This window comes from Balaenoptera borealis, assembly GCF_965194805.1.
Source record: "Balaenoptera borealis genome assembly, chromosome: 11".
NCBI classification, from domain to species: Eukaryota; Metazoa; Chordata; class Mammalia; order Artiodactyla; family Balaenopteridae; genus Balaenoptera; species Balaenoptera borealis.
Window position 1 is genome coordinate 53,425,187 of NC_138868.1, and position 27,440 is coordinate 53,452,626.

The 27,440-nt window shown below is 39.2% G+C and overlaps 1 protein-coding gene across 4 annotated transcripts in view; it reads left to right on the forward strand.

Moving 5' to 3' along the window:
* POLD3 (DNA polymerase delta 3, accessory subunit) overlaps positions 1–21,590 on the forward strand; it is a 48,079-nt gene extending 26,489 nt beyond the window's left edge. For 2 of the 4 annotated variants that reach the window (XM_082343186.1, XM_082343184.1), the window contains exons 6-12: positions 623–887; positions 1,995–2,067; positions 4,689–4,851; positions 7,175–7,284; positions 13,297–13,409; positions 14,533–14,611; positions 19,356–21,590. In XM_082343186.1, the coding sequence (XP_082199312.1) occupies positions 623–887; positions 1,995–2,067; positions 4,689–4,851; positions 7,175–7,284; positions 13,297–13,409; positions 14,533–14,611; positions 19,356–19,558 (1,006 nt within the window). In that variant the 3' untranslated portion in view covers positions 19,559–21,590. The remainder of the gene's footprint in view (positions 1–622; positions 888–1,994; positions 2,068–4,688; positions 4,852–7,174; positions 7,285–13,296; positions 13,410–14,532; positions 14,612–19,355) is intronic. The other 2 variants (XR_014231752.1, XM_082343185.1) reach the window with 2 other exon arrangements.
* Positions 21,591–27,440: the final 5,850 nt, after the last annotated feature.

The window sequence follows — 27,440 nt, forward strand, 5'->3', positions numbered from 1 at the left end:
TTCCAAATTTCTTCACTTGGCGATGGGCATACTTGTCTGGTGCTGTTAGTTGGGATTATTATAAATTATTAAACAAGTGACTATAAAGGACCACAGGTTATAGAAGCCAGTGGCTCTGTTCCCAGCTTATTCCATGTTTTAAAGCATGATCCATTCTGGCCAGGAGAGTTGCCAGGAAATTTGTTAATATTTAAGGCTCTTAATTTTGATTCTGTCAGTATTTATGGTATTGCTAGCCCTATACATTGAAGGTCTTTAAAAACAAGAGATAACCATTTGGTTTACCAAAGATGGTGAAATTACTAATGTTTTATTATTGTTTGGTGTATTCTTACTATTTTGAATTAGGATGCTTTTTTCAAAAAAGCAAGAATACCCATATGGCTTAGTAGAAGACACCTTCCAATCTTAGTTTTATTACTAACGAGATGTATAATCTAGGACTTCACTCACTCCTCTCCAGTACTTGTTGCACAAACTAATTTCTAAAATCCATTCTAGTTCTAAAATTTTCTAATTTTATAGTATTAGGGTTAGAAAGTATTGTGGGGAAGAAGCAAGAGTTTAAAAATAAGGTTTGATGTTGACATCAATTAATTTAATGTAACATTTCTGTCCTCAGGTTTAGTGCCATCCAGTGTGCAGCTGCCGTCCCTAGAGCTCCTGCTGAATCCTCATCTTCTGAAAAGTTTGAGCAGTCAGATCTTCCGGTATCACCTGAGACACAAGCCAGTAATGAGTTGACCACCAATGGTCATGGCCCACCTATCCCCAAACAGAGTTCCCAGCAGCCCAAAGGAATCATGGGCATGTTTGCTTCTAAAGCTGCTTCTAAAACCCAAGATGCCAGTAAGGAAACCAGAGCAGAGGCTAAAGAAGTAACGAATGTAAGTCTTCTTTAAAAATATGCTTTTACAGCTCAGAATGGGTAACTAGAAAAGCATTTAACAATTCCAGTGGTAGTAGTTTAATTATTTAAGGTCTGATATTTAATTCTGTTTTTTCTGCTTTAGTGTAAACCCTTTAATTCTTTTTTTTTTAATCCTTTAATTCTTGATATTCTCACCTGAAGTAGTCCTTTTTCTTTCGTTAATGCTTCTCACCAAAACTCAGATGCTCCTGTAAAATGTAATGCCTGCCCTGTACACATCACAGGATTATTGTGAGACCCAGTTGAAATAATGCAAGGAATTGTATATTAGCAGTATGTTATTTGGGAACATCTATATTTTGGGCTTTGCCAGTGTATTTAACATTCTCATTCTATTTAATGAATTTTTCTTATTTTTTTCTTTCATCCCTTTCCTTAGTTTTTTATTGTTCAGTCATCTGAACTAAAGTGCATTGACTTAAGAAAAGTCTCATAAGATACTATTAAAAATAATCTAGAAAAGCATAATTATTGCCATTATTATTATTACCATTATTGTCATTTTAAAGCTTCCACTTTGGGAAAGGAGAGGAGAGGGAGAGGGAAAGCACTGACAATTATAGGGCTCCTACTGAGTGCCAATAGTTTGGTCTTTGTTTAAATCCTCTTATCACTTCTGTGAGGGAGATATTATCATCTTGTTAAGTAATTTGGATGTCATATTGCTATTACGTGGTGGAACCAGCATTCAGTTCCACTTAGGATGATTACAAATGTAATGTTTTGGAGGTTTTTCCCCATTTTGTACCATGTTGCCTCTGATGTGTCTTAATTCTGTCAAACTAAGTAGTTTTTAAATATACTCTAAAAAAGTTTAGACATATTCATGGATAATAATTTTATAAAAACCAGGGGAAACTAAGCTATGGCAATTAACACCAAATACTATCTGGTCTGGATTTGTTCTTATATCTAGTGCCTACACGTTTTGGCATGATAATATAGAGACTGTATGATCATGAGAGTGTGCTCTGCTATTGAAGAGATTTTTTGACTGCTACTTGAAGAACAGCCTAAACACTAGAAAAAAAATCATGTGTGTTTTCTTTTTCTATGCTTTTAGGCATCTTCGGTAGGCAACAAGGCACCAGGGAAAGCGAATGCGATAAGCAATTTTTTTGGAAAAGCTGCTATGAGTAAGCATGTTCTTACCTTCCTTTGACTAATATATGAATGTTAATATAATAACATTATATCTGAGGTGAAAGCCACCTTGTCCAGTTTTTACCCATCTAACACACTACCATGTGGCATTCCCACATCCTAACATAAACTTGTAGTATACGGACCTATATGTTGATGAATATAACCAGTATAACCAACTGGAACAGTAGATTTTATGGGTGAGCTGGGTTCAGTCGAGATATCCTGGAGGGTAGTTTACTTATTTCTGTTTTTACTTCCTGCCTTGAAAAGAGAATTAAATATTTGTTTCATAGTGTTCTTGAAAATGGGTGTTTAAAATAAAAGGGAAGTTTATTTATAATGGCCATTTATAAATATTTAGTTTTTGAGAAAGCAAATCTCCTTTATTTAAAAAAATATATTTAGATGAGAATTCTTTCATATAGAAAGAACCAATAACCACATATTTTTGTACTTCTCATATCAAGTACACATCCCCTGAGGGTATGTGGCCAGAATACCAGGAAGAATGCAGGAGTTGCAGGATAATTATGGCACACTTCTTGGAGCATAGCACTTGTTACATGCCTATGCAAGCAAAATTAGTCAGAAATCTGCTTTTCTGTGATGGTCAAAATGGTAGTCAGGGGACAGATTGGGGTAATAGTATTTTTATTTGCCATAAAAGCTATCAGAGAACATTTTTATGTTCTGAAAAAATATTGAAAGTTTGCTACTGTCAGGTTATTGGGAGGCATGATTGTATTACTGCAGGCACAGTGCATAAGGAGGGCTCCCTACTTCTGTGAAAATATGTCATGCTAATGTCACTGGCCTGCACGGCTGGTGCTAGTCCACTATACCCAATCAGATTGTGTGGTTTCTTGGCAACTTTGATGAGGCCCACATGTTTATTTGTTGTTGTTGTTTTTAATATGTTTGTAACCTTAAAAGCCAGTGAATTTTAAAATTACTGTTATTTCTAAAATACATAAAACATGACTGCAAATTGTAAAAGTCAAACAGAAGTATACATTTATTTATTCATGTGTTTATTTAGCAAATATTTATTGAGCACCTACTAAATGCTTGGAACTATTATGCACTAGTGATGCAATGCAGAAAATGTCCTCATGTCCCTTATATTCTACTGGAATAGAAAGACAAATAAATACAGAAAAAATAAAATACTTAATGATTGTAATAGCTAGGCAGAGAGTAACAGGATATTATGATAGAATGTAATAGAGGGAGGGGGGAAACCTGGATAAAATAAAGGAATGAAATATTCACTTAATTAAAAGAATGGCTTACAAAGCTGATTTATTTAACAGATGATTTTTTCAAGGCTTAATGTTTAGAGTAAAATTATGAATGTTTTTATTGTATTTGACACATGACAAGATCAATGCAATGAAAATGAAGCTTGAGAGCTGGATGAAAAGAGTTGATTGTTGGTATTTGAACCATTTAAAACTTGATGCCAGACAATAACAAGTGTTAGCAAGAATGTGGAGAAATTGAACCCTCATACATTGCTGTAGGGAATGTAAAATGATGTGCTCACTTTGAAAACAGTGTGGCAGTGCTTCAAAAAATTAAACATAGTTACCCAGCACTTCCACTACTAGGTATCTACTCAAGTGAATTAAAACTGTGTGTCCACACAAAAACTTGTACAAATGTTCATAGCAGCATTATTCATAATAACCAAAAAGGTCCATCATGTGATGAATGGTTAAATGATATGTGATATATCCATATGATGGAATATTTTTCAGCCATGAAAAGGAATGAAATACTGATACATGCTACAACATGGATGAACCTTGACATGTTATGCAAAATAAATGAAGCCAAACACAGAAGGCCACATGTTATATGATTCCATTTACACAAAATGTTCAGAATAGGCAAACCTATAGAGACAGAAAGTATATTAGTGGTTGTTAAGGGATGGGTTGGAGAGTGATGGCTAATGGGTATAGGGTTTCTTTTAGGGGTGATGAAATGTTCTAAAATTGGATGGTGGTGTTGCAATTAAAAACCACTGAATTGTACACTTGAAAAGGGTAAATTTTATGATATGAATTCTGTTTCAGTAACAAAAACCTTAATGCTTTATATATTCCAAAAAATTACAGCATTGGTGATAATTAAAAAGTCATCATCTGTTATCATTCTTTGCTTAAAAGGGTGTTTCATATTTTTTTGCGTATACAAAGGAGATGCTTTTCTGTTTTCAGAATTCATAAGCTGCATACTCTTGGGAAACATCTTTTAATCCCTCTGACTCTTAATTTCCTCATCTAACAAATGAGAATGTTGGTACTTCATAAAGTTGTATGCATTTTTTTTCTAAGTGCTACGTTTACTATCATTTGGCTTGGGGGCTTTGATATAATGAGGGATTAGCAGGAGGCAGAAATGAAAACAGTTATAGCTAGAGTGGTAGTTGGAAAGGAGAAATGTTCTCTGACTAGACCATGAGCTCTGTTAGGACAGGGACTGTTTTTTATCCCTTTAGCCCCTGTTCCTAATATATTACCTGGCACTTAGTAAACTGTCAAAGGAATGATAGATTAATATTGCACGATGGGGTTATATGTCATCTGCTATACTTTATTTACAGATAAAATTAAAAATTTGGATTCAGAACAAGCAGTGAAAGAAGAAAAAAAAGTGGAGCAACCTCCACTGTCTGTCACTGAACCAAAGCTGGCAGCCCCTGTGGGCCTGAAGAAATCTAGCAAAAAAGCAGAGCCTGTTAAGATGCAGCAGAAGGAAAAAAAAAGGTAGGAAAATTTTGTTATTTGTGGGGGAAGAGTGTCTCTGCTGGGGGTGAGCAGGTCTTTTTGGGCTTATTGACAAGCAGGCAGTTTTCAGTTGAGCACTAAATCCTACTAGGGATAGCCTTAGGGACACAGCTGTATAACCAAAATGAAGAGAGAAGCTCCATAGCTTGTCTAGTGAAGCAGAACTTGAATCAGCCAGTTCAGATGATTTAGAGCCCAAAGCCAGTTTTTTGGGCCCCATTGATTTAAATTGATTGTCTTCTCCTTTACTTCATTTTATATTTGTGGACATGGCATAAGTGTGCCTGATTGTATGTCTCTGTGTCTGTTTTTCACCTCAGATTGCCAAATGAGGGGTTACTGTTTCCAGTGAAATTTAAGAGAAAAAGTTCTTTGTTTTCTTTTTATATCAATGAGTTTATTTTTCAAGTGGTAAAATGTAATTAGAAAAGAAAATAAAAAGCACACAAGCTGTTAAAAATGAATCCAGGAATTTGAGACACTACCTCATAGTTGGTAGGAGCTAGTCTGTTGAAAGAAATTCTAAAGGACACTGTCAGCACTGATAGGCTCAGACATACTTGACTTTTGTGGCAAGGTTGGGGCTACGCTATTAGAGAACATCAACAAAATGCTGATGTTTCAGAGGGTCAGAGCTCTCTGTCCAGTGGGCCTCACCTCCTAGGAACATATGATTGGGATGGATTAAAATGTTTCTAACCATGGGTACGACACTCGCTGTTGATGGTTATTGCCAGGAATGCATTCAGGATTTCACCACCAAGTAGGACATTAACTGTATGTTTTTAGTAGATGCCCTTTACCAGATTCAGGAAGTCTTTTCTATTCCTAGTTTGCAGAAATGTTTTATGAATGGGTGTTGAATTTTGACAGATACTTTTTCCACATTTATTGAGGTGATCGTATGGTGTTTCTGTTAATGTGGTGAATTACACTGACTGGTTTTCAAATGTTAAACCAGCCTTGCATTCTTGAGATAAACCCCACTTGGTCATGATGTATTATCCTTTTTATATATTGCTAGATTCGATTTGTTAATGTTATGTTAAGAATTCTTTGCATCTATATTTATGGGGGCTATAATCAGTTATTTTCTTTGCTGGTAATGTCTTTGTCAGATTTCAGTATCAAAGTTATGCTCATGTCATACAACCAGTTGAGAGGAGTTTCCTCCTCCTCTGTTTTCCCAAAGAGTTTGTGTAAGGTATATATTGTTTCTTTCTTAAAAGTTTGATAAAATTCACCAGTGGATCCAGGCTTGGAGTTTTCTTTGGGGGAAAATTTTTATTATGAATTTGATTTCTTTAAATAGAGCTATTCAAATATTCTTATTCTTTTGGGGTCAATTTTGAATGTGTTTTTAAAGGAATTTATTTCATCTGAGTTGTTGAGTTTATTGGCATAAAATTGTTTATAATATATATAGCCTTATTCTTTGAGTATCTATGGAATCTGTAGGTATCACTATAGATTTCTTCATTCATTCCTAACATTGGTAGTGTATACTTTTCTCTTTATCAGTCTTGTAAAAGTCTTACTAATTTTATTAATCTTTTCTTGAAAAATAACTTTTACCTTTTAAAATTTTCTATTTCATTGATTTCTGCTCTTTATTATTTCCTTCTACTTATTTTGGGTTTAATTTGTTATTTTCCTAGCTTAAGGTAGAAAAATAAGTTGATATTTAGTTACATAAGAAATAAGATTAAAGGTAAAAACTATGTCTTGTACTTATTTGTGTCTATAACACACACTAGGCCCTTGATAAATTATTGTTGATTGAATGAATAGTGTGGTGGAGTATCCAGACAGAGGAGCTAAATAATGTCAAGATGGATCTAGGTTATTTGTCCAGTAAAATTTATCACATTGTATTTTATAGTTAGTGGTATTTATACCCGTTTTTCCTGCCAGAGCTTCTTGAGAACAACGGTATTTTCTCGATCTTTGCATCTGAGTGTTTAGCAAAAAGCCTTTATGTAGGTAGTAGCTGCTTATTTAATGCTTGTTGAATGATTGAAGGGCCAGTAGGGGAAGTAAGAAGGAATTTGGAAAATTTTTCAATAACCTGGTAAGTAGCTTACAGTGGTCTTTAGAGAGCTAGAGAAAGTTTTTATTCTGGTTACCCCATGAAGTGACCTAGCTGTGGTCAGTTAGCAGAGTATCCTTATGGGTCTCTTACGACTCTTACTTTCTACCCTCTGGAATTAAGATCATGAGTTATGAAGCAAGGCTGATAGTAGCACATGAATACTTACATTTTTATTTTGTGTAACATGCTTAAATTATTCCCGAATGGCAACAGGAGGAAGCAAGTGGAGTTATCTGATGATGAGACAAAAGAAACTGAAAACATGAAGAAAAAGAGGAGAAGAATCAAACTTCCTGAGTCTGATAGCAGTGAAGATGAAGGTGGGCATTGCTAATTTTTTAAATTTTAATTTTAATTTTTGGCTAGTGGGATTGTCTCAGTCAATTTGGGCTGCTATAACAAAAATACCTTAGACTGAGAGGCTTAAACAACAGGAATTTACTCCTCTCAGTTCTGAAGGCTGAGAAGTCCAAAATCAAGGTGCCTTCTGATTCAGTTCCTGGTGAGAGCTCTCTTCCTCATTTGTAGACGGACACCTTCTTGCTGTATCCTCCATGATAAAGAGAGAAATCATCTTTCTTGTGTCTCTAATCTCATTCATGAGGGCCCTATCCTCGAGACTTAATTATCTCCCAAAGGTCCGCCTCCTACTTCTATCATATTGGGGATTAGGGCTTCAAAATATAAATTTTGAGGGAACACAAACATTCCGTCCACAGAAGGGTCAGTTCTTATTATGATGATTTTAGGCTCAAGGAGCTAAAAAGTTACTTATTATGGGTCACAGTGACAATAGTAATCCAAGCACTGAGAGATACAGTGTACCTATTTCTGTTTAAAACCTACTTTAACCTTTTGACAAGAACCATAATCTTACGGTAATTTGTCAAAGTAGCAAATACAAAGGGAAAGAGAATAAGGATTATTACATTTATTATCAAAGACATTTTCTTTTTTTTTTTTTTTTTTTTTTTTTTTTTTTTTTTTTTTTTTTTTTTTTTATAAATTTATTTATTTATTTTTGGCTGTGTTGGGTCTTCGTTTCTGTGCGAGGGTTTTCTCTAGTTGTGGCGAGTGGGGGCCACTCTTCATCGCAGTGCGCGGGCCTCTCACTGTCGCGGCCTCTCTCATTGCGGAGCACAGGCTCCAGACGCACAGGCTCAGTAGTTGTGGCTCACGGGCCCAGTTGCTCCGCGGCATGTGGGATCTTCCCAGACCAGGGCTCGAACCCGTGTCCCCTGCATTGGCAGGCGGATTCTCAACCACTGCGCCACCAGGGAAGCCCACATTTTCTTTTTTAAAAAATAAAATGGAGCTCTTCCTTTGGGTACCTTCATGTGAATCTTATAAAATGGGTGATATTGTAGGCATCAGGGGTATTGGTGGTGTTTTGTACCATGTAAGTAAAACCATGCTAAGATGAAGAATCTGTATGGTCATTGTTGAGAGGGAATGACACTGTGAACCCTTCCAGTTTTAAGTTGTAGACACTGTTGTACAATAAGCAAACAGAATAAGGGCAAGAGTCTCGCCTGAAAAGTTAATGTGCCTTTTAAAAGAATATCAATTATTCTAAGAGCCAGTATCAAGTATCCTTCCCAAAATGTGTAAATGAAAGTGTACAGAAAAAGGAGGAGACCAAAGAGAACGATACCTGGGTTGGACTGATATGCCAGACGACTTCGATCCTGAAAAGCCTGGTTTGAGAACCAGTGGTGAAAAGCTTGAGCTGCTGTGATTGATCCTCCATGAATTCATGGCCTAATGAGTATAAACATTTTAGGTAATGGCCAGGGGAACTCTCGTCCAAAGGGATTCAGCATCATATAAAGGTAGACAAAAGCAAACAAACTGACACTAAAAAGAGATTAAAGAAAAATGAATGCAAAAAAAGGAACCTGCTATGCTGTTGAAGGACAAAGCTAAACTTGTTAGACTCTACTCTTACCAGAAACTATTGTAAGAAGCACTGAAAATGGTAACAGAGGCTCCCCAAAAGTGGGGGGATATTAGCTCAACTGAGTGAAAAAACAAATTACATATACAGGTGACAGTAATGCAAAGGAAATGAATATATCTAAGAAATTGTACAAGAAAGTTGAATATGTCTATGGCAGAGGTACATCTTTGACTCTTCCATGGATTTAGGGTTTCCATTGACTGTGGAATGGATAGGGATAGGGTATTGTGAGCATCCCAGTGGGGCAGTTGCTGTATACTTAATTCCATGTCATTTATCAAAATGCTTTAACCAAGACTACAGAAAGGAAGATTCCCAAGTGTGTGATGAAACAACCATCAAGGAACATTCTGACTGGTTAAGAGTTGAGGAAATAGAGGCAAATCTATGCAGACACACAGGAAAATAACTTAGCAAGTAACTTAGGAATGTGTGCTAATTGGAACAGTTTTCCCTAAATTCCAACCAGGAAAAGAACTTGAGGAAGATTCTAGAAAAGTCTTTGAAGCCATCATCCTAATGTACATTAAAAAAGTAAACTAGATACTCTAGTATTAGTGAAGGAGTCAGCTCTAAGTCAAGGAATTACTGTGGTTGATTGAACACTCTTTACATACTTCTGAAATATTCTCTGTAGTTCTGATCCTTAGCTCACAAAAATAATACCCTTAAGTGATTAGAAATATGAGTGGGGTTATTTAGTTTGGAAGGGAGAAGAAATGTGAAAGAGGTGGACAACGTATAATAGCAGATGATATAAAGCAGAGGCTCTCAGATTTTTTTTTCTGGCAAAGGTAATTTTTGGCATCTGACTAAATTTATAAACCTTTGCCATTTTATTCCTAAATTTCTTCTTTGTCTCAAAGCCAGTGGGATTTCATTTTAAACCTTCATACAGTCTCTAACCTATTATTGTTTTATTTCTGTTACACTATTAGTTCAATATGCTGTCTTCAGCTAGAAGTTAGTACATGAGCAGCAGGAGTGGAGGAAATGGCAGAGACTTTGCAGTTAGACAGACCTGGGTTTAAATCGTAACCTTTACCACTGACCATGTGACTTAAGGCAGATAACTTAATCAATTCCTGTTTTCTCATCTCTAATATAGGGATGTTATCACAAACTGTGCCGGCCTTTTATGAACATTAAATAAGATGCTGCGTCAAAAGTGCCGGGACAGAGCTTAACATATAGTCAGTTTTCTCATTATTCACCCCACTTTTCCTATTGAAATTCAGTAAGCGTTTAATGGTAATAAACACACTTGAAAGTACCTTCTCTCAGAAAATTCCCGTCAACTTCATATCCTTAACTGTCTACCCAAGGGACTGTTCCTTTCTCTTTCTCCCTGGCAGAGTCATAAGCACCTTTAGCAGTTCTATTTTACATACTCTCTTTGTAAAGCAAGAAAAGGCCAGACCCAGAGAGAAATAACATTAAGAATAATATCTATATTGCTAGGAAAAAGTAGTTTTAAATGGTATGTTTCAGTCCTTGCTACCATTTTCAGTCCTTGCAAATTGCTTATAGAGAATGTTAAGCAAATGACCCACAACCCCTTTTTTAAAGGTTAAGATAAGTAGTTAAAAAAATTTCCTAGGAAGCTATGAATGATTTTCAGGAATTCTAGTTACCCATCTCTTCCAGAAAACTCTGATAAACAGTGGTTGCATTACTGGATCCCTGCAATTAGTTTTACCACAGCTCTTATTCTGCCCCAACAAAGGTTGCTTTCCTGGGGTGAGTGATGTTTCACTACTTGAGAACCTTTCATCTGAAGAGCTGCAAATCCGTTACAAATATATTTAAAATACACCAATGCAGCCATCATTCCTTATGCTTATGTCACTAAAAATATATTGAGGGAGAATGCTTGGCTTGGTAATAAAGACTAAGGCAGACAGACATGGATTCTAGCATATGAATGTGGGCAAGTTTTAAAAAAATCTCTTTGAACCTCAGTTGTATCAATATAAAACAGAAATAGTAATAGTGATTTTGTAGGGTTATTATGAAAATGAATGATTAATGTTTGTAAAGCCCAGAAAATTCTAGTTGTTTTCCCTGTCCTTCCTTTCTTAAAATATTTTGTTTAAAAAAAAATTTTTAAGCAAAGTAATACATGTACACAATTTCAAAAATCAGATAAAATACAAGTTTTATAATGTATAGTAACCTCTCCTATCAGACTCACCTAATTGACTGATGCTTCCCTTGTCAACTTTTTCCCATCTGCCTTCCATCTTCCAGGGATTTGTTGAAATTTCTTATTCATTAGGAGCCCTTGGCTCCTCTGGTGTTCTTCTCTTCCCTATTATGAGAGGGTTACAACATTTCTTTCCTTTAGTATCGTTTATAATGTTTCTCTTTGGGGGTGTGTGGAAGGGAGAAGGAGGTATATGCTGAATCTTCCTTGACCTAGAAGCCCATCATCCGAGATTTAGTTCAGAAAATGATTCTTTTCCTTTATTTAAAAGAAATTGTTACTGTATATTCAATTCTAGGGAAATCGTGGTGCCTCTGCCTGTGTGGAGCTTAGAGTCTGAAGGGGGAGTGTAGATAAACAGTCCATGCAGTGCAGTGAGAGGGATCTTAGAGGGCGCCACTGGGATTGTGTTCTCCTTCGTTAAGTCGTTACAGAACTGGAAATAGAGTAAGAACTCTTAAACTTATTACTGAGAGTACTCAAAATTCCTTTTTTTTTTGGCATCCTCACCACATAAACTTCACTCCTACCACTGTAATACATTGTGACACAGCTTTCTTAATAGCTATACCTTCAGAAAAACGGGTGCTTGGTTCTGTGGTTTGACTGGACTTTTGCTTCCTTGAGCTCCCATCATGTTCTAGCCTCCCAGAGCTGGTTGATAGCTGGACCACTTTCCTTTTATGTTTTTATTTCCTAGAGCTTATAAAGTTTTGGGGCCCATTTCATACTTGAAGTGTATAATTTATTGTTTCTTTCTGGCTGTTGTTCTGCTTCACCTCTTCAGGTCATTTGGCCTTGAACCCTCCACTGTCATAATTTTTAGCACTGACCTAATCGGTTGGGAGAATTTCAGATCCAAGACTTGTGCTAAGAATTTGAATACAGCCAGGAGATTCAGGGAGCAGGTGAGGCTAAGCAGCTTACCCAGTCCCTTGACCAGCAATTTCTTTGTGGTAATTAAGCAATAGGTCAGCTGAGGATTTTCACTTCCTCTCTTATGGGCCTTATACTATTTCTGGAACTATTCAGAAATGATGGGATCCCTCTGGTGGTACTCTCTTTTCAGGTGGTACCACTTCCATAGCAATATTTCTCTCCTTAAAATATTCTTTCCTGATAATCTCAGTGTAGCAAAATAAGCCTCATCAGTGAGGCAAGTGAGACGTAGTTCCCAAACACATATTAACAGGCAAGTACTAGCTGTTAGAGCTGTAATTGTGATCATCGTGTCAAAGATGATTCCCCCACCCCACAGTTTATGCTCTTAATATCAGCTGGAAAATTTCAGTCTAACATACATCTCAAGTGATGGCAAGTAATCCTCAGATCACAGTCACAAAATCACTGTTACTATTATTTCTGTTTTATACAACTGAAGTTCAAAGAGATTTTTTTACAACTTGCCCACATTCATATGCTAGAATCCATATCTGTCTGCCTTAGTCAAGCATCCTCCCTCAATATATTTTTAGTGACATAAGCATAAGGAATGTGGATGCGTCGGTGTATTTTAAATATATTTGTTAACGGATTTGTAGCTCTTCAGATGAAAGGTACTCACATTTGGTATAATCTGAGGATTATCTCCACTTACTTGATCTTAAGAGAAAATGTCTGGCCCTGAGTGGTAAGGTGGCATGGGATAGTTGGAATAGTAAGGCTATGGAATCAGACTGACAGGGGTCTAAAACTTCCTGCCTCGGTTGCAAGCTCTGTGCCCCTGGCAAGTTAACTAACCTCTCTGAACCTCTGTTTTCTCAACTCTAATGTATGAATAATAGTATTTGTCTCTTAGGTTTGTTGTGAGGATAAAGTAAAATAATGTAAGTGAAATACATGACACATGGTAGATGATCAGTGGATATTTATAAAACAACATCATACTTTGACTTATCTATAAAATTAGGAGCTTAGCTAAGATGATCTCTAAGGTATATTCCAGCTCTAATAATTCTTGATTCTTTGATTCTCTTTGTATGAAAATTAATAAAATATGTATTTTAAAGGTATTTATAGTTATATAATTGCAGAGTCCTTGGTTGTCATGAATTACTGCTTGCAAAATACCCTTTGTTGGACATGGAATTTTAGAGAGCCAGTGGAGAAGGCATTGTACCAGACACTGCTGTAGTTCTCTTATCTAAGCTTGTTTCCTTATTTCAGTCATACCAGACTCTCCTGGGGCTTATGAAGCTGAGTCACCATCCCCACCTCCTCCTGCTTCTCCATCTCCTGAACCAGTGCTGAAGACTGAGCCAGAGCCTCCTTCTGTCAAGGTACAACTTTACTGGGATGTGTCCTTTATCACCCAAGGATAAAACTACTCTGCTACGTTAGTTCACTGCTATACACTTCACAGATGTCAGTAACCGGCTCCTGTCTCGTCCTGCTCTCCTATAGGTAGTGCAGAATGGGCATTCCCTCTCTTCTCACCTGAAGAGGGAGTTCAGCCATTAGGTGTCATCTCAGGAATGTGGCCGAAGTCAATCCTGGGAGCTCTTTTGTTTTTCATTCCCTCCAGCTTTAGGGCAGCTGTGCCACCCAACTCCTGTTGGCATTGTGCAAAGTGAAGTCTTGCAGCAGAGTATGTGAAAGACAGGGTAGAACAAACAACTTATGCAGGTTTGTTGCTCTTCCAGAAAAGGGCTGCAAACGGGGACATACAGTTTTCAATGATCTTCATCTGGCTCTTGTCTGCATCTGTTAGTGTAGATAATGAAGGACTGAGAAGATGGGCGTTTTTTTTCCTTTATGACTATTAGTTTTCCTTAATTCTTTGTGTTAAGACTGTCATTTAAATTTTGCATTAATTTCCTCATTAGCTGAAGAGAAAATGGGGTGGAAGACCAGTGGAGAGAAAAGGAAGTTGGTATAAGTAATACCTTTTGATACTAAATTAGACAGTTGTAACGTTGCAGTGTCGAGATTGAACTAGCAGGTATCCACAGCAAGGGTGGATGCCGTGGAGACCTCTGGTTTGGTTTAGAGGCCTTCCCTGAGCGCTTCCATAGTACCTGCTGTGGCCTTCCATTAAAGCCCTTACCACAGTGGATTGCAATGGTCTGTTTTCTTTGTCTCTCTCCTCCACTAAGGCCCTTGTCCTATTGGTCTTTTTAACCTTGACGCCTGCACTACCCAACAAAAGTTTGTTGACTGAATGAACACAGTTCTTTGCTCAACATGCTACTTTTCTTCTCACAATGAAGTATCAATGAGCGTAACTTGTCTGTGGTTGGGCTGGTCCCCTAAGGGGAAATTTGTAGATAACTTGTTTAACTTTTTATCATCATAGAATATTGGAGGGTGATTGTTATAGAGTAAAAAGCTTTTGTTATTTTTCTCTATAGCTTGATAGGTCAATTTAATGTTGTATCCTCTGATCTTCCTATGATCTTTTAGGGCTCAAGTGGAGAAAACAAAAGAAAACGAAAACGTGTGCTAAAATCTAAAGCCTTTGTGGACGAGGAGGGCTGCATAGGTAAGAACATTTTTTGACTCCAAATCCAGAGATAGAGTTATTACCGTGAAGAGCACCTTAATCCCTTACAGAGCAGGGTGCCTCAGACTTTAATATGCACATGATTCATCCCCAGGTGGTGCTGGGCTGCTTTCCTGTGGCCCACACTTTTAGTAGTGGAATATAGGGAACACTACAACTAAAGTCAGAATACCTGGGTTCCTGTTTGGGTCATATGCTTGAGATCTTGCATAAAAGTCACATCATCTCGGTGGGGAGTTTCTTCATCTGTGGAGTGGAGGGAAAATACCATTTTGCCTACATGTGGGATTGTTGTGAAGATTCATGTGAAGTAATATATTTAAAAAACACTTTCAAGATGGAAACCACAATACCAATTTTAAATCATAGACATTGAGAAACATTTGGGGTTTTTTTGAATGTTTGTTTTATACATTTGAACAGTGGAAAAGAAGCTCCTATAGATGACTAGACTCTGAAGAGAGTGTCAAGAGTCTTCTTTGTGTTTTGTCCCATTTGTTCTGTAGAGGGGTCTGACTCTTCCAAATCACTTCCTTTATGTTTCCTGCTTGTAAGCCATGTTAGGTAAAAGCATGTGCTTTTTATGGAGGCCTAGAGGGAAATTAGAATTCAGGCCTTGAGTCATTGCTTGATTCTTCAGCCATGTTTTAGCTTGTTCTACCACGATTGACCGACTTCTGTGGGGCTTTTAGGATTTAGCACTTGAAGCCCGATGAGATGTTCAGATCCTGGTACTGTCTTTTGTGTTTGTAAAAAGTTGTGGGTTTAGGCTCTTCAACCTCTTGTTAGTGAGATAGCCCAGAATTGTCATTTCTCCTTTCCTGTGGCACCTGCCACACGCTGACTCTCCTAGAGAAGTAGTTTTTCCCTTTCTTGATTTTCCTTTTCTGGTTCAAATTTTTGTCTTAAAACGATTGATAGACTCTGAAGAATCAACTTTCCCTAGGCAATGTGGTTGTTAAAACTAGTGAAGACCTTTCATCAGTCTTGAGCCCTCTTCCCTTCCCCACCTCCCACTCATCTGAAAAGGCCTCTGCCATTTTAATTGTAGCAGGTGATTGGGAATAAAATTCCTTACACAGGAAATTTCTGTCTTTTCAGTGCTAACTTTCTTGTGCCTATGAATTCTAGATTTTGGTCTTTTTTTGTTTTATTTGTTTGTTTTTTGCTTTTAGTCTTCTAGTAATGAATTTCAAGCCTCTTGGTTTGACTGTTAATGGTAATTTACGTATTTACTGTTGAATTTTTTATTCTTTTTTTTTTTTTTTACTATTATTTATTTATGGCTGTGTTGGGTCTTCGTTTCTGTGCGAGGGCTTTCTCTAGTTGCGGCAAGTGGGGGCCACTCTTCATCGCAGTGCGCAGTCTTTTTTCTTTTAAACTTAAGAGGACAAAAGCATCAGTGCCAGTTTTTCCCTCCTGCTACCCCAAAAGAAAAGTGTCAAAAATATCTTTATGAGCGTTCATTGGGAATTTGTGGCTAATTACCTATTGCTTTGTTCAAAACATAGTACTCAAGTTTTGGCCAGGTATGGGATGTGAACTTTTTTGTACTCCTGTCTCCAGACAGGACTATTAAGAGCCTTGGATGCAACAATGAAAACTGTGCTCACATAGCACATTTTTTTTTAAGGTTTTTAGTCCAAGCTCAACCTAATGAATCTTGGCTCCTGTAACCAACAAAGGAGTTCTGCTTTCCTCTCTTTGCTCAGACTGTTCCAAACGTACCAGCACAGGGGGCTTCTCCTGTCCTGTGCTGGGTGGGAGTTGGTCTGTGGGTTTAAAAAGCTGATCTTTCCCTTTCTGTGAGTTTACTACAGGGACTGGGGAGATGGGCCCCTGAGATAAATTTGGGGTGGACTTCTGGACAGGGTAGATTTCTAAGAGCAAAACAGTTGAGTGGAAAAGAATTCTTTTACCCATGCAAACTGGGCCTGTTTTTATGGCAGCCCAGAAAAGTGGCGTGTTGTTCAGCTAAAATAAAGGTCCTGTATTTTTAAGTTGAAATCTCCTTTGTTCTGTAGTTTGAAGTAGCCACAGCTTTGAATATAGAAATGCTCCTTTTAGCTCTTAAGGTATATACAAAGTGTTCTGCTTAAGAAATTCTGTTGGTGCTGCCCTGACTGGTTTTTAACTCCCTCAAGCAGTGCATTGCACAGAATTGGCAATGAAACAACCAGTGGTTAGTCATGAAATAATGAGCTAATTGATGCTGAAGTTTAATATTACAGACATGCCGCCATTTGAATACATAATATAGCTTATGGAGGAGCAAGTCTTGTCTTTTCTGTATCTGTAGGTGGCTCTTTAGAATTCCCTAATTTGAGATATTGAGTAAATAACAGCTCATAATTTTGTTCTAAAATCCAGTTATGTAATGCTTTTGAAGTTGCATCAGGATGGGGCTGATGTTCTGGGATCATAATTGTTGAACTAACAGGTACAGCATGGAAATTCCTCAAGTATCTTAGAGCAACATTTCTTAAACTTTGCTGAGTAGATACATTACTTGAAGATCTTGACAAAATTCAAATTCTGATTCAGTAGGCCTAGGTTAGGACTTGAGATTCTTTGTTTCTAATAAGCTCATGGGAGATTCTAATGCCTCTGGTCTGTGGAGCCTTAAGACCTTCAAGAATGCTTAGTATATATTTAAAGCTTACTAGTGTTTTTTTAGCCTCTTAGTTGACAGGGGTCAGCCAAAGTGAATTCTAGGCTGTTGAAAGTAATGACAAATCCTAGGAACTCTTAGGGAGGGGACTGTTGATTATGCAACCTTAATAAGAATAGATGAATAAGGTGAAGGAATACTCCACTGGTTATAGCCAGTTGACCTCCAGCGTGGCCCATTGCAAGGGGAAAATATAGCACTGAAGAGTGCTTGCCAAAGATTACTGGGTGTATTTGTACATTTCGTAGGGCAGCATATCACCTTTTACAGGGGAGCAAAGAATGGTGGTTCTCAAGGTGTGGTCCCCAGACCAGCAGCGTATCAGCATCACCTGGGAACATGTTAGAAAAGCAAATTCTTTGGTCCACCCCAGACCTATTGAATCTAAAACTCTGGAAATAAAGCCCAGCCATACGTGTTTAAATGAGCCTTCAAGTAATTCTGATACACATTAAAATTTGAGATTGTGTAAGTGACAGACTAGGTATTAGAACACAGGTGTATTTGATTCCAAAGCCTATGCCTCTAGAACAGTTCGGCGTATATATTTTATTAGAAAGAAATGATCAATAATTGAGAGCTTAAAACTATCATTGTTTGTTAATGGGAAAAAATACCTTTCACTTTACTCATTTGAGTATTATGCATATTAGGTTACTCTATTCAGCTAAGAAAAGGTGTTTTCCTTTTTCCATCATTTGCTGAGAAAGGATTTAGATGACGTTGACTGTACAGCTGCTGCATCTCTCTAAAGTCACAGGAGGGTGGCATTGTACTGCTTCTTGCGGTTGGTGTGTGCACTGCAGTAGTATTGAAGAGACCCTCATCAGTTGTGGGACATCATTGTTGGAAGCGATTGTCTGTGCCTGTGTCCTTTGGGGCTTCCTTATAGTGACTCCTCACTGGTATAATTTTTTTTAAAGTTTCCAATGGGGAGGGATCAGTGAATTTTATTGGTAGGAGAAAAGGCAAAAGACACCCTTGGCTGACAGGGAGTAAAAACACTGGGAACTTTTTCTCATTTTATCTTTGTCCTTCTTTAAAACTATCAAGTTTGGGCTTCCCTGGTGGCGCAGTGGTTGAGAATCTGCCTGCCAATGCAGGGGACACGGGTTTGAGCCCTGGTCTCGGAAGATCCCACGTGCCGCGGAGCAACTAGGCCCGTGAGCCACAATTACTGAGCCTGCGCGTCTGGAGCCTGTGCTCCGCAACAAGAGAGGCCGCGATAGTGAGAGGCCCGTGCACCGCGATGAAGAGTGCCCCCTGCTTGCCACAACTAGAGAAAGCCCTCGCACAGAAACGAAGACCCAACAGAGCCATAAAAATAAATAAATTAATTAATTAATTAAAAAAAAATAAAAAAAATTAAAACTATCAAGTTTGTCATCTGACCAAGTTTACTTGAGATAGTCATCTTCATGATGTAGACCATTACTAAATCCTGGGTCACTGAGAACCAAGAACTGAATAGTTGAGTAGCTAATCTCCAGTTCACAGTGGGTGACATCAGGATAGGACTAGCCAGGAGGGTCCATGGCAATGCGTCTGGCTAGGCAGGATGGGGACTGGCTGGTAGAGCAGAGCTTAAGACCAGGAAAACCAGTGATGGAAATGGCAGGCACTGGGGGTCAGGGAGGTGAGACTGAAGAAGTCAGTCAAAGCATGGAGGTAGAAGTAGGTGTTTGAGATGCAGACAGTTCTGATGTAGAGCTCAGCAAGTTAGCTAAGCATAGACCAAGGCCCAAATGCAGGATTTGGGCAACCGCATGATAAGCGCCCACTTAAAGGCATGGGGCATAGCAGTGACAGAGTAAGGGTAAATGTTGATTTTGAGCCCCAGCTAGAGGCCTGTGTGAGCTCAAAATACTGCTTCCTCCCTGAGGAGGGATCTGATCTCCCAGCGGGATTAAGCTGCGGTGGTCAGTGAGCACACCTCCCTTGGTCAGTGGGTCTGAGGGGACTGGAGTGAACCAGACATCTCATCCTCTCGGGAGAGCAGTGTTCTAAATGACTCAACCCACTCATATCCCATTTTTTTCTGTGTTCTTCCAGTAACTGAAAAGGTCTACGAGAGTGAATCCTGCACAGATAGTGAAGAAGAGCTTAAGATGAAGACTTCCTCTGTACATAGGCCTCCCGCCATGACTCTGAAAAAGGAACCCAAAGAGGAACGAAAGGGCCCAAAGAAAGGAACTGCTGCTCTGGGCAAAGCCAATAGACAAGTGTCCATTACTGGCTTCTTCCAGAGGAAGTGAACTGCCATCTCTGTTAGGTCAGAGATGTGGAGTGGTCAAGGGACAAGACCAAGACATACAGACTCTCACTTACTGTGTAAGTTCATCCAGTGCCTCACCTCATCTTTATCAAAAGACTGTTCTTCCATCCTGTAAGGTTTATACGGCTTCTGGTTTTCAACAAAAAGGAAATCACCTGGAAGCAAGAGGCAAAAGAATATTTCAAAAGCTGTTATCTTCTAATGACATTTTTTAAGTACAATTTTGACCTGTCCAGGAGAAGAATTCACTCCAAAAATAAATTGGAACAGGTTTCAGAATTATCACTGAAGCCGTTAGTGGCTAATCCACTGTGCCCTACCCACCCTGTGCCCTTATCCATCCATTTATGGCTCAGGAAGTGATCCTCCTTGTTCTTTTGTATTTTGTGGACTTGTGTGGGTATTCTTTTATGCCTGAATTTTACTGGATGTGTTTACCACTGCCCCATCCTCCCTTCCCCACTACCACACTTCTGTGTGAAGCATTTTCTGTAAGTCTTTTAAATCTTGGTTGGACTAAAGGCTGAAACAAAAATCTCCCGGTAATCCTCTTTTCCTCCATTATAAAGTACACTGACACCTGGCCACAGACCAGCACATTACTTGTGTTCTAGCCCTTTCACAAAAGCTCTTACTCTTGAGCCCTTTATTTGCAATTAGTGGTTAGGGAAAAGCCTTAGGCAGAGCACAAATAGAAATGTAATGATGTATTCAACCCCGCCAGAAATTACTTAGAGTCAACATTGATGCCATTAGAGGACTTGTCATGTTGCTGACACAGGGTGTGCTTTATACGACACTTTGTGATTTTTGTCTCCTCCTCTCTCTCCCTTTCCCACTCTCAGTACCTAGAGAGGGAAACCCATACAGTGAAATGAAGGCTAAAAAGAGAAGTTCCTTCTTACATGCAATGTACAACAGTTAAGTAAAATTTCTCCTTTTCAAGGAAACTGAATGTTAGAAACAACAGTTTTCCAGGAAGGTAATGAGGAAGAGGTAAAGCACATTGTCTACTGATGCTGCACCTCTGTATTTTTAACTTCCTCACATGCTTAGAAGTACAGGCTCCCCAAGAAGAGATGGAGAGCCTGAGTCATTGGTAGATCTAAACATTTTCTTTTGTTACTTATGGAAAATCATTTATTCCAGTGATAACTTGGAAGCACCTTCCTTTATGGCTGGAGAGTGAGCTCAGGGGATGGAGGTGGTGTGGCAGTGACCTTGCACAGTGAGCTCTGGGGAAAGGAACACAGGCTCAGCTGCTGGCGTGACTCATGACTAACAGACGAGGGACGTCTGACTTGCCTCTTGCTCCTTCTGCCTTCGCCTGGTGTATGTCGTAAGTGATGCAGTCAGCCGTCTACTGTTTAAGGTTAGGATTGTGTTGTGACTGACCTTAGATTAATAGGAGCTTCTTTAGCAACTGTCACCCACGGCCCTCCAGCCAGGCACCCCATGGACTTGATTAAAACCAGAGGTTTGGGAGATTAGTCCCAGCATTACGTCTACAACTTGAGAAGGCAGAGGCTTTGTGCAGCAAGCTGAGTAAAGGTTGACACATTCCAAACTCCTTTCTTTTTAAAATGTAAAAGGATGGAGAGAAGGGTGGAAAGGCTGGATTTAACTTTACAAAAAACTTCTGGAGAGGAATCCCTTTTAAATGGTTATTTTCGCCATTGCCTCTAGTCATTTTTCTAAATAGAAATGGAAAATTAAAGAAAAAAAAGCAACAATCCAGCCTTTTTTTAAAAAAATTATCATGCTGGGATCTCTAATTAAATCACATTTTGAATTGGAAAACTCTGGTGCTAGTGGAGTTCTGTCTTTGCAAGCATAATGCAAATCCTGTGGTCACTGTGCCCGGTATGCTGCCTACACTCTGAGCCGTCGGCAAGGCTTAGTGAGTAGTAAGTGCTGGCTGTTTCCTTCTTTTTGTAAAAAAAAAAAACTCTACCATGTTATCCACATGAGTTAAATAAATTTGAGAAGTTGTTTTAAAACAGTGCTTCAAACTGATTGTCTGATGAATCTGTTATTTGACAGGATGGCAACAGTGTATGCAATTATTTAAACTCTGAACAGGAACAAGGCTGGTTTTCAGTTTATATTGTTCAAACTGCATACCCATAGTCTGAGATGGACAAGTTATTTGCTGTCTTCATCATTTTTTCAGTCCTGTGGGAAATCTTAGATTCAGCCAACCTCATTTTTTAGTTTCTTTAGAAGAAAATCTAGTCCTGATCTTGCACATTGTGTTAGTCTGGCTTCACCACTTGCTGGCTCTGTGACCTTGGGCAGATTTCTAAGCCTCAGATTCTTTATCAAAATAGAGCTCAAACAAGTTACCATGGGCCACCAAGAGTGAAGTAATGTGTATACAGAATAAATTCGGCACACATAGGTGCTCTGCAAATGATGGCTTCCTTCTTGATGTCATAAATGATGCAGTCAGCCACCAACTTCCTGAAATGTTATCAAGGATATGACCCAGATGTTACACTCTTTCAAAATCATCATTCTGGCTGTCAGTGTGGTCAAAGAGGGAAGATAGTTACCCTATTTTATGAAAGGTTTTAGAGAGTATATTTTCTTATTTAGAGAAAGTGAGATTCGTAGATGGCTATATTTACTATTCATTAAAACATTTATTGCGTATCTCCTGTATGTCATGCTTCTATCTGAGCACTAGAAGGTAGAATCCTAGAATTTGGCACTTGTCGTCAGGAACTAGTGGAAGGGACAAGAAAGTAAAGTGAAATCATAGCATCACATGGTGAGCGCAATGATAAATAAGCGCAGGGTCCTCAGAGAGCTCATAGGAGGGGGGGTGTTGAGGACGTCTTCCTGAAGGAGAGAAAGCCAAGCAGTGTTTTTGAAGGATGAGTAGGATTTTACCAAGCTAAGAGGAATGGAAAGGATTTTCCAGGTAGAGGAACATGACTTTTGGGGAGAAATGGACTATTAGAATTTGGGAATAGGGAGGGAAATATAATGGGAAGTGAAGTTGGGGTCCTGCTAAGGAGTTTGGATTTTATTTGAAGGCTATGAGGGCCAATCAAAGAATTTTAAGAAGAGGAGTAACATTAGAAGTTGATTTTTATTTAAGCGTGACAGCTGGCATTTTCTTTGATTTTGTGTGCCATATGGGGAGTGTTTCTACCCATGCTTGCCCATCGTATCTTAGTTCTAGTAGTATTCAAATTAAAGTTCTAATGGAATTAAAGAAAAATGTTCTGGTTAAAGTAAGACTGCTTAATTCTGGCAGTCAGGGTAGGCAGTTGCAGTATTTTCCCTTGCCTCCCCCCATCAAAGCAGCTTTCTCTAGCAGAAATGATTTCAGTTTTTAAAAAGTGATTTCAAATACTGGTACTTCTTCTCTGACACTCTCAATGATATGAGCCTCTACTCATTTCCCTGAAAAAAACGGAGGAGGACGAGTGGAACAGTTCTATTCCTTTTCTTTGTTTCTCTAAGAAGACATTAGTTATTATACAGGAGAGAGCTGAAGAGAAGGGCCATATAAGGAAACGAAATAGTTGCTCCAGGACCTGAGTAGAGTGAGTGCATAATAATGTATTTGCCAGAAACGTACTCTGTGTCAAGACTCGTTTTGGTAAACTTGTCTCCTTTCATTGGTTCCGGGATCTCAGTATGCTGTAATGCAGCTTTTTACCACCACAAAACATTCTGGGGCTGCCTCGTTTTGTTGTGAGAAGGCAGTATTGCTTTTTGAGTTATTACCCTGGCGGCTCTGTAAATTAGCCCATGCTGTCACTATGCCCTCTCTGAAGGGCACGTTGTACCCAAATGACTGCATTTAGGATGGACTCTTGCCACTCCCTGCTGCATGACACTTCTCACCACTTGTATCTATGTCCAGTTTTTTTTGTGTTCTTAAGTGTGGGCCACCCACAGATTGCCACCCAGGCTCTTTAGCCTGAGAAACTTGGGAAGGCTTCTGATCCAAACCCACCTTAACTCTAGAATTCCCCTTCATTTCAAACCCTAATATGTGGCTCCTCTGCCACCTCTCCCCTTCTTTTTTCTCATTTGCTTTTGCCAGACTCCTTGTTTCTTGAGGCTTCACTTTGGCTTCTCCCCCTCTTTTTTTTTTAATATTCAAAGTTCTTCACAGCTAGTCCTTCTTTAACTTCTTTTTTTTTCAGTCTTTTAAGGCTTTCTTTCTCAAGGTTATGTCTTTTATTGAACTGCTCTTGAAGAATGGAAAAACCACATTATTTAGCATCTACTTTGGGTCATTCAAATCCAAAGGGTCAAACAGTTGTTGAATACTAGTTATGTTTAGTCCTGGATAAGATACTTGAGGGATTGCAAGAGCTCAGAGGCTATTATCATTTTGGAGTGGAGGACAGGCACACTAAATAGCATTAGATAGCAACTGAGATGATGCTTAGATGAGTGGTAAGAGGGACTTAATTCAGAAGAGAACCTGGATAATCATAATGGGTGAAAATTTATAGTCCTGTGTAAAGAATAACAAAGGATTTAAGACGAGAAACAGGCTAAGGAAGGTTCACCATTTTAGTGGATTTAAAAAAAAATGTTTATTTGGCTGCACTGAGTCTTAGTTGCAGCACGTGGGATCTTTAGTTGCGGCATGCGGGCTCTTTTAGTTGTGGCATGTGGGATCTTTAGTTGTGGAATGTGGGCTCCTTTAGTTGCGGCACGTGGGATCTAGTTACCCGACCAGGGATCAAACCCAGGCCCCCTGCATTGGGAGTGCAGAGTTTTAACCACTGGACCACCAGGGAAGTCCCTTTAGTGGATTTTTTTTTAAATTAATTAATTTATTTACTTTTGGCTGTGTTGGGTCTTCATTTCTGTGCGAGGGCTTTCTCCAGTTGCGGCGAGCGGGGGCCACTCTTCATCGCGGTGCGCGGGCCTCTCACTGTCGTGGCCTCTCGTTGCGGAGCACGGCTCCAGATACGCAGGCTCAGTAGTTGTGGCTCACAGGCCCGGTTGCTCCGCAGCATGTGGGGTCCTCCCAGACCAGGGCTCGAACCCGTGTCCCCTGCATCGGCAGGCAGACTCTCAACCACTGCGCCACCAGGGAAGCCCCCCTTTAGTGGATTTTTATCTAGCTGTTTGAACATCACCATTTATACAATCATGGTATAAGTAAACCATGATAAAGTGAATCCTTAATGGGGTTATTTCTGCCCTACCTTAAAAATGAGAGTATTGACAAGATAGCAAGCAGGTACCCGGCATTATTCCAAAAGGCAGTTTACAGGATCTACGTATATTGGATCGGCATGAATTCAACTCAGTTTTGCACACACTCAACAATTTTGACATACTGGGGAAGCAGGGTGCTGTGATGGAAATAACACAAGTTGGGAGGCAGAGGGCTCTGGATTCAAACCCTGTTTAAGGCACTGACCTCAGGTTAGACACTCATCCTCCGAGAACTTGTTTCCTCATCTTTAGAATGAGCTACACCATCTACCTTAAAGTGTTGTTTTCAGGCTTTAATGAAATGTTGCATAGGCAGTCAGTCCCTAGTATTCTGACGTATATTAAGCTAACACAAAGCAGGATAACTCATATTTTTTTGCACACCTACTATGTACCAGGCACTGTTCCAAGAATGTTAAAGGTATTAGCTTCATTTTTTTTTTAATAGATTTATTTTATTTATTTATTTATTGGCTGTGTTGCGTCTTCCGTGGCTGTGCACGGGCTTTCTCTAGTTGCCGAGGGCTTCCCATTGCGGTGGCTTCTCTTGTTGTGGAGCACAGGGTTCAGTAGTTGTGGCACATGAGCTCAGTAGTTGTGGCGCACGGGCTTAGTTGCTCCACGGCATGTGGGATATTCCCGGACCAGGGCTGGAACCCGTGTCCCCTGCATTGGCAGGCGGGTGCTTAACCACTGTGCCACCAGGGAAGCCCCTAGCTTCTTTTTTTAATTGAGGTATAGTTGATGTACAATATTAGGTGTACAACATACTAATTCACAATTTTTAAAGGTTATATTCCACTTATAGTTATAAAATATTGGTTATATTCCCTGTGTTGTACAATATATCCTTGTAGCTTATTTGTTTTATATTAGTAGTCTGTACCTCTTAATCCCCTATCCCTATTTTGCCTCTCCCCCCAGATATATTAACTCTTAATCCTTACAGCAACTCTAAGAGACAGGTACTTTTATTTCCATTTTATACATGAGGAAACTGAAGCAGAGAAATAACGAAACTTGTTCAAGGTCACAGAGTTAGCAAGTGACAGAGCCAGGATATCAGTCTTGACAACTTGGCTTTAGTGCCTGCAGTCTTAACCACTGTGCTATACTGCTCTTGGCTATATATTAGTTCACATTGCCACACTGCCCAATGATGAGTCATGTTCGGTTTTACAAGTGAAAGTACAACTAAGTTGTTCAGATCCCAGATTGTCAGATTTGAAGGTGATCTTAATGTTTATCTAACTCAGCCACCCGTCTGCTGCATGAGTCCTTTCTACAGCATCCCTGCCACGTGGTCTTGAATCTGTAAACAAAGATTCAATTATGGTCAGTATACCATACTTACTAAATTACAAAGTTAGATAAGTAGACTAATAAATGTTAAGAAGAAGGTAAAGAGAGACTAGAATAAAGTTTTATAATTAATTTTAGATCATCAGGAAACTCTTCTGAACAGAGCATAGTTCCCTAAGTAATCCATTTGGTTGCTTTTAGTTTAAATCAAGAACACTTTTTCCTTGGAAAAGATTGTCCAACTCTTGGCCTTGCCTTTGACTTAAGCTTTGTAAGAAAATCAAAAAGAAATTTGGCATTTTTTGCCCTATTTAAGCCATGCAGGTAGTAAAGTGGCCCCAGGACACTTGTTAGCCACTGATTGCTCTGAATTAGGCCAAGGGAGTCTTCTCAAAACCAGGTTTTCCTAAAAGATATGTGAAGATTACATAAATATAGCATAATCATGGTACTGTGCCTTTTTTTTTTTTTAATTTTTATTTATTTATTTTATTTTATTTTTGGCTGTGTTGGGTCTTCGTTTCTGTGCGACGGCTTTCTCTAGTTGTGGCGAGCGGGGGCCACTCTTCATCGCAGTGCACGGGCCTCTCACTATCGCGGCCTCTCCTGTTGTGGAGCACAGGCTCCAGATGCGCAGGCTCAGTAGTTGTGGCTCACGGGCCCAGTCGCTCCGCGGCATGTGGGGTCCTCCCAGACCAGGGCTCGAACCCGTGTCCCCTGCATTGGCAGGCAGATTCTCAACCACTGCGCCACCAGGGAAGCCCTATTGTGCTTTTTTATTCTCTCCTGGAATGGGATGTACAGGAAGCAGAACCATTTTCCTGAAAACCATAAAGCCTGATAGGAGTGTTTCCTTTGTCCCTCTTAAAGCACCTTTACATGGTGCTTTACTTCATCTTATTTCATCCTTGTGATAACCCTCAAGGTTTTTCTGTCCCCTGTTTTGCAGAAAACAAGCGTAGGTCATTTAACGAGTATGCCTAACACCTCACATTAAGGGAGTGGACCAGGGCTAGAACCAAGGTCTTCAGACTTCACAACATGTAACTTTTCCACTGTAGAGCAACTGCTAAGAAGAAGAATGTGTTGGTCTACTCATGAATTTGCCTTGAATGACTGCTTACTGATTTGCTCCACAACCATGGTGGCTGCTGTGAAAGATAAAAGAAAAGCACACAACAAGTTCTCTGCCTTCCTGGAACTGACAGCCATTGGAAAGGCAAAATGTGTGCGTGTTATGCATCTCACAGACTTTTGCCAAAAGTTTCTATGTGCCCAGCACTGTTGTGCTAGATGCTGGGGGATATAAAGATGAATTTCTTGCCCTTGAGGGATTTACTATCTAGTGGAGGGAGAGACAT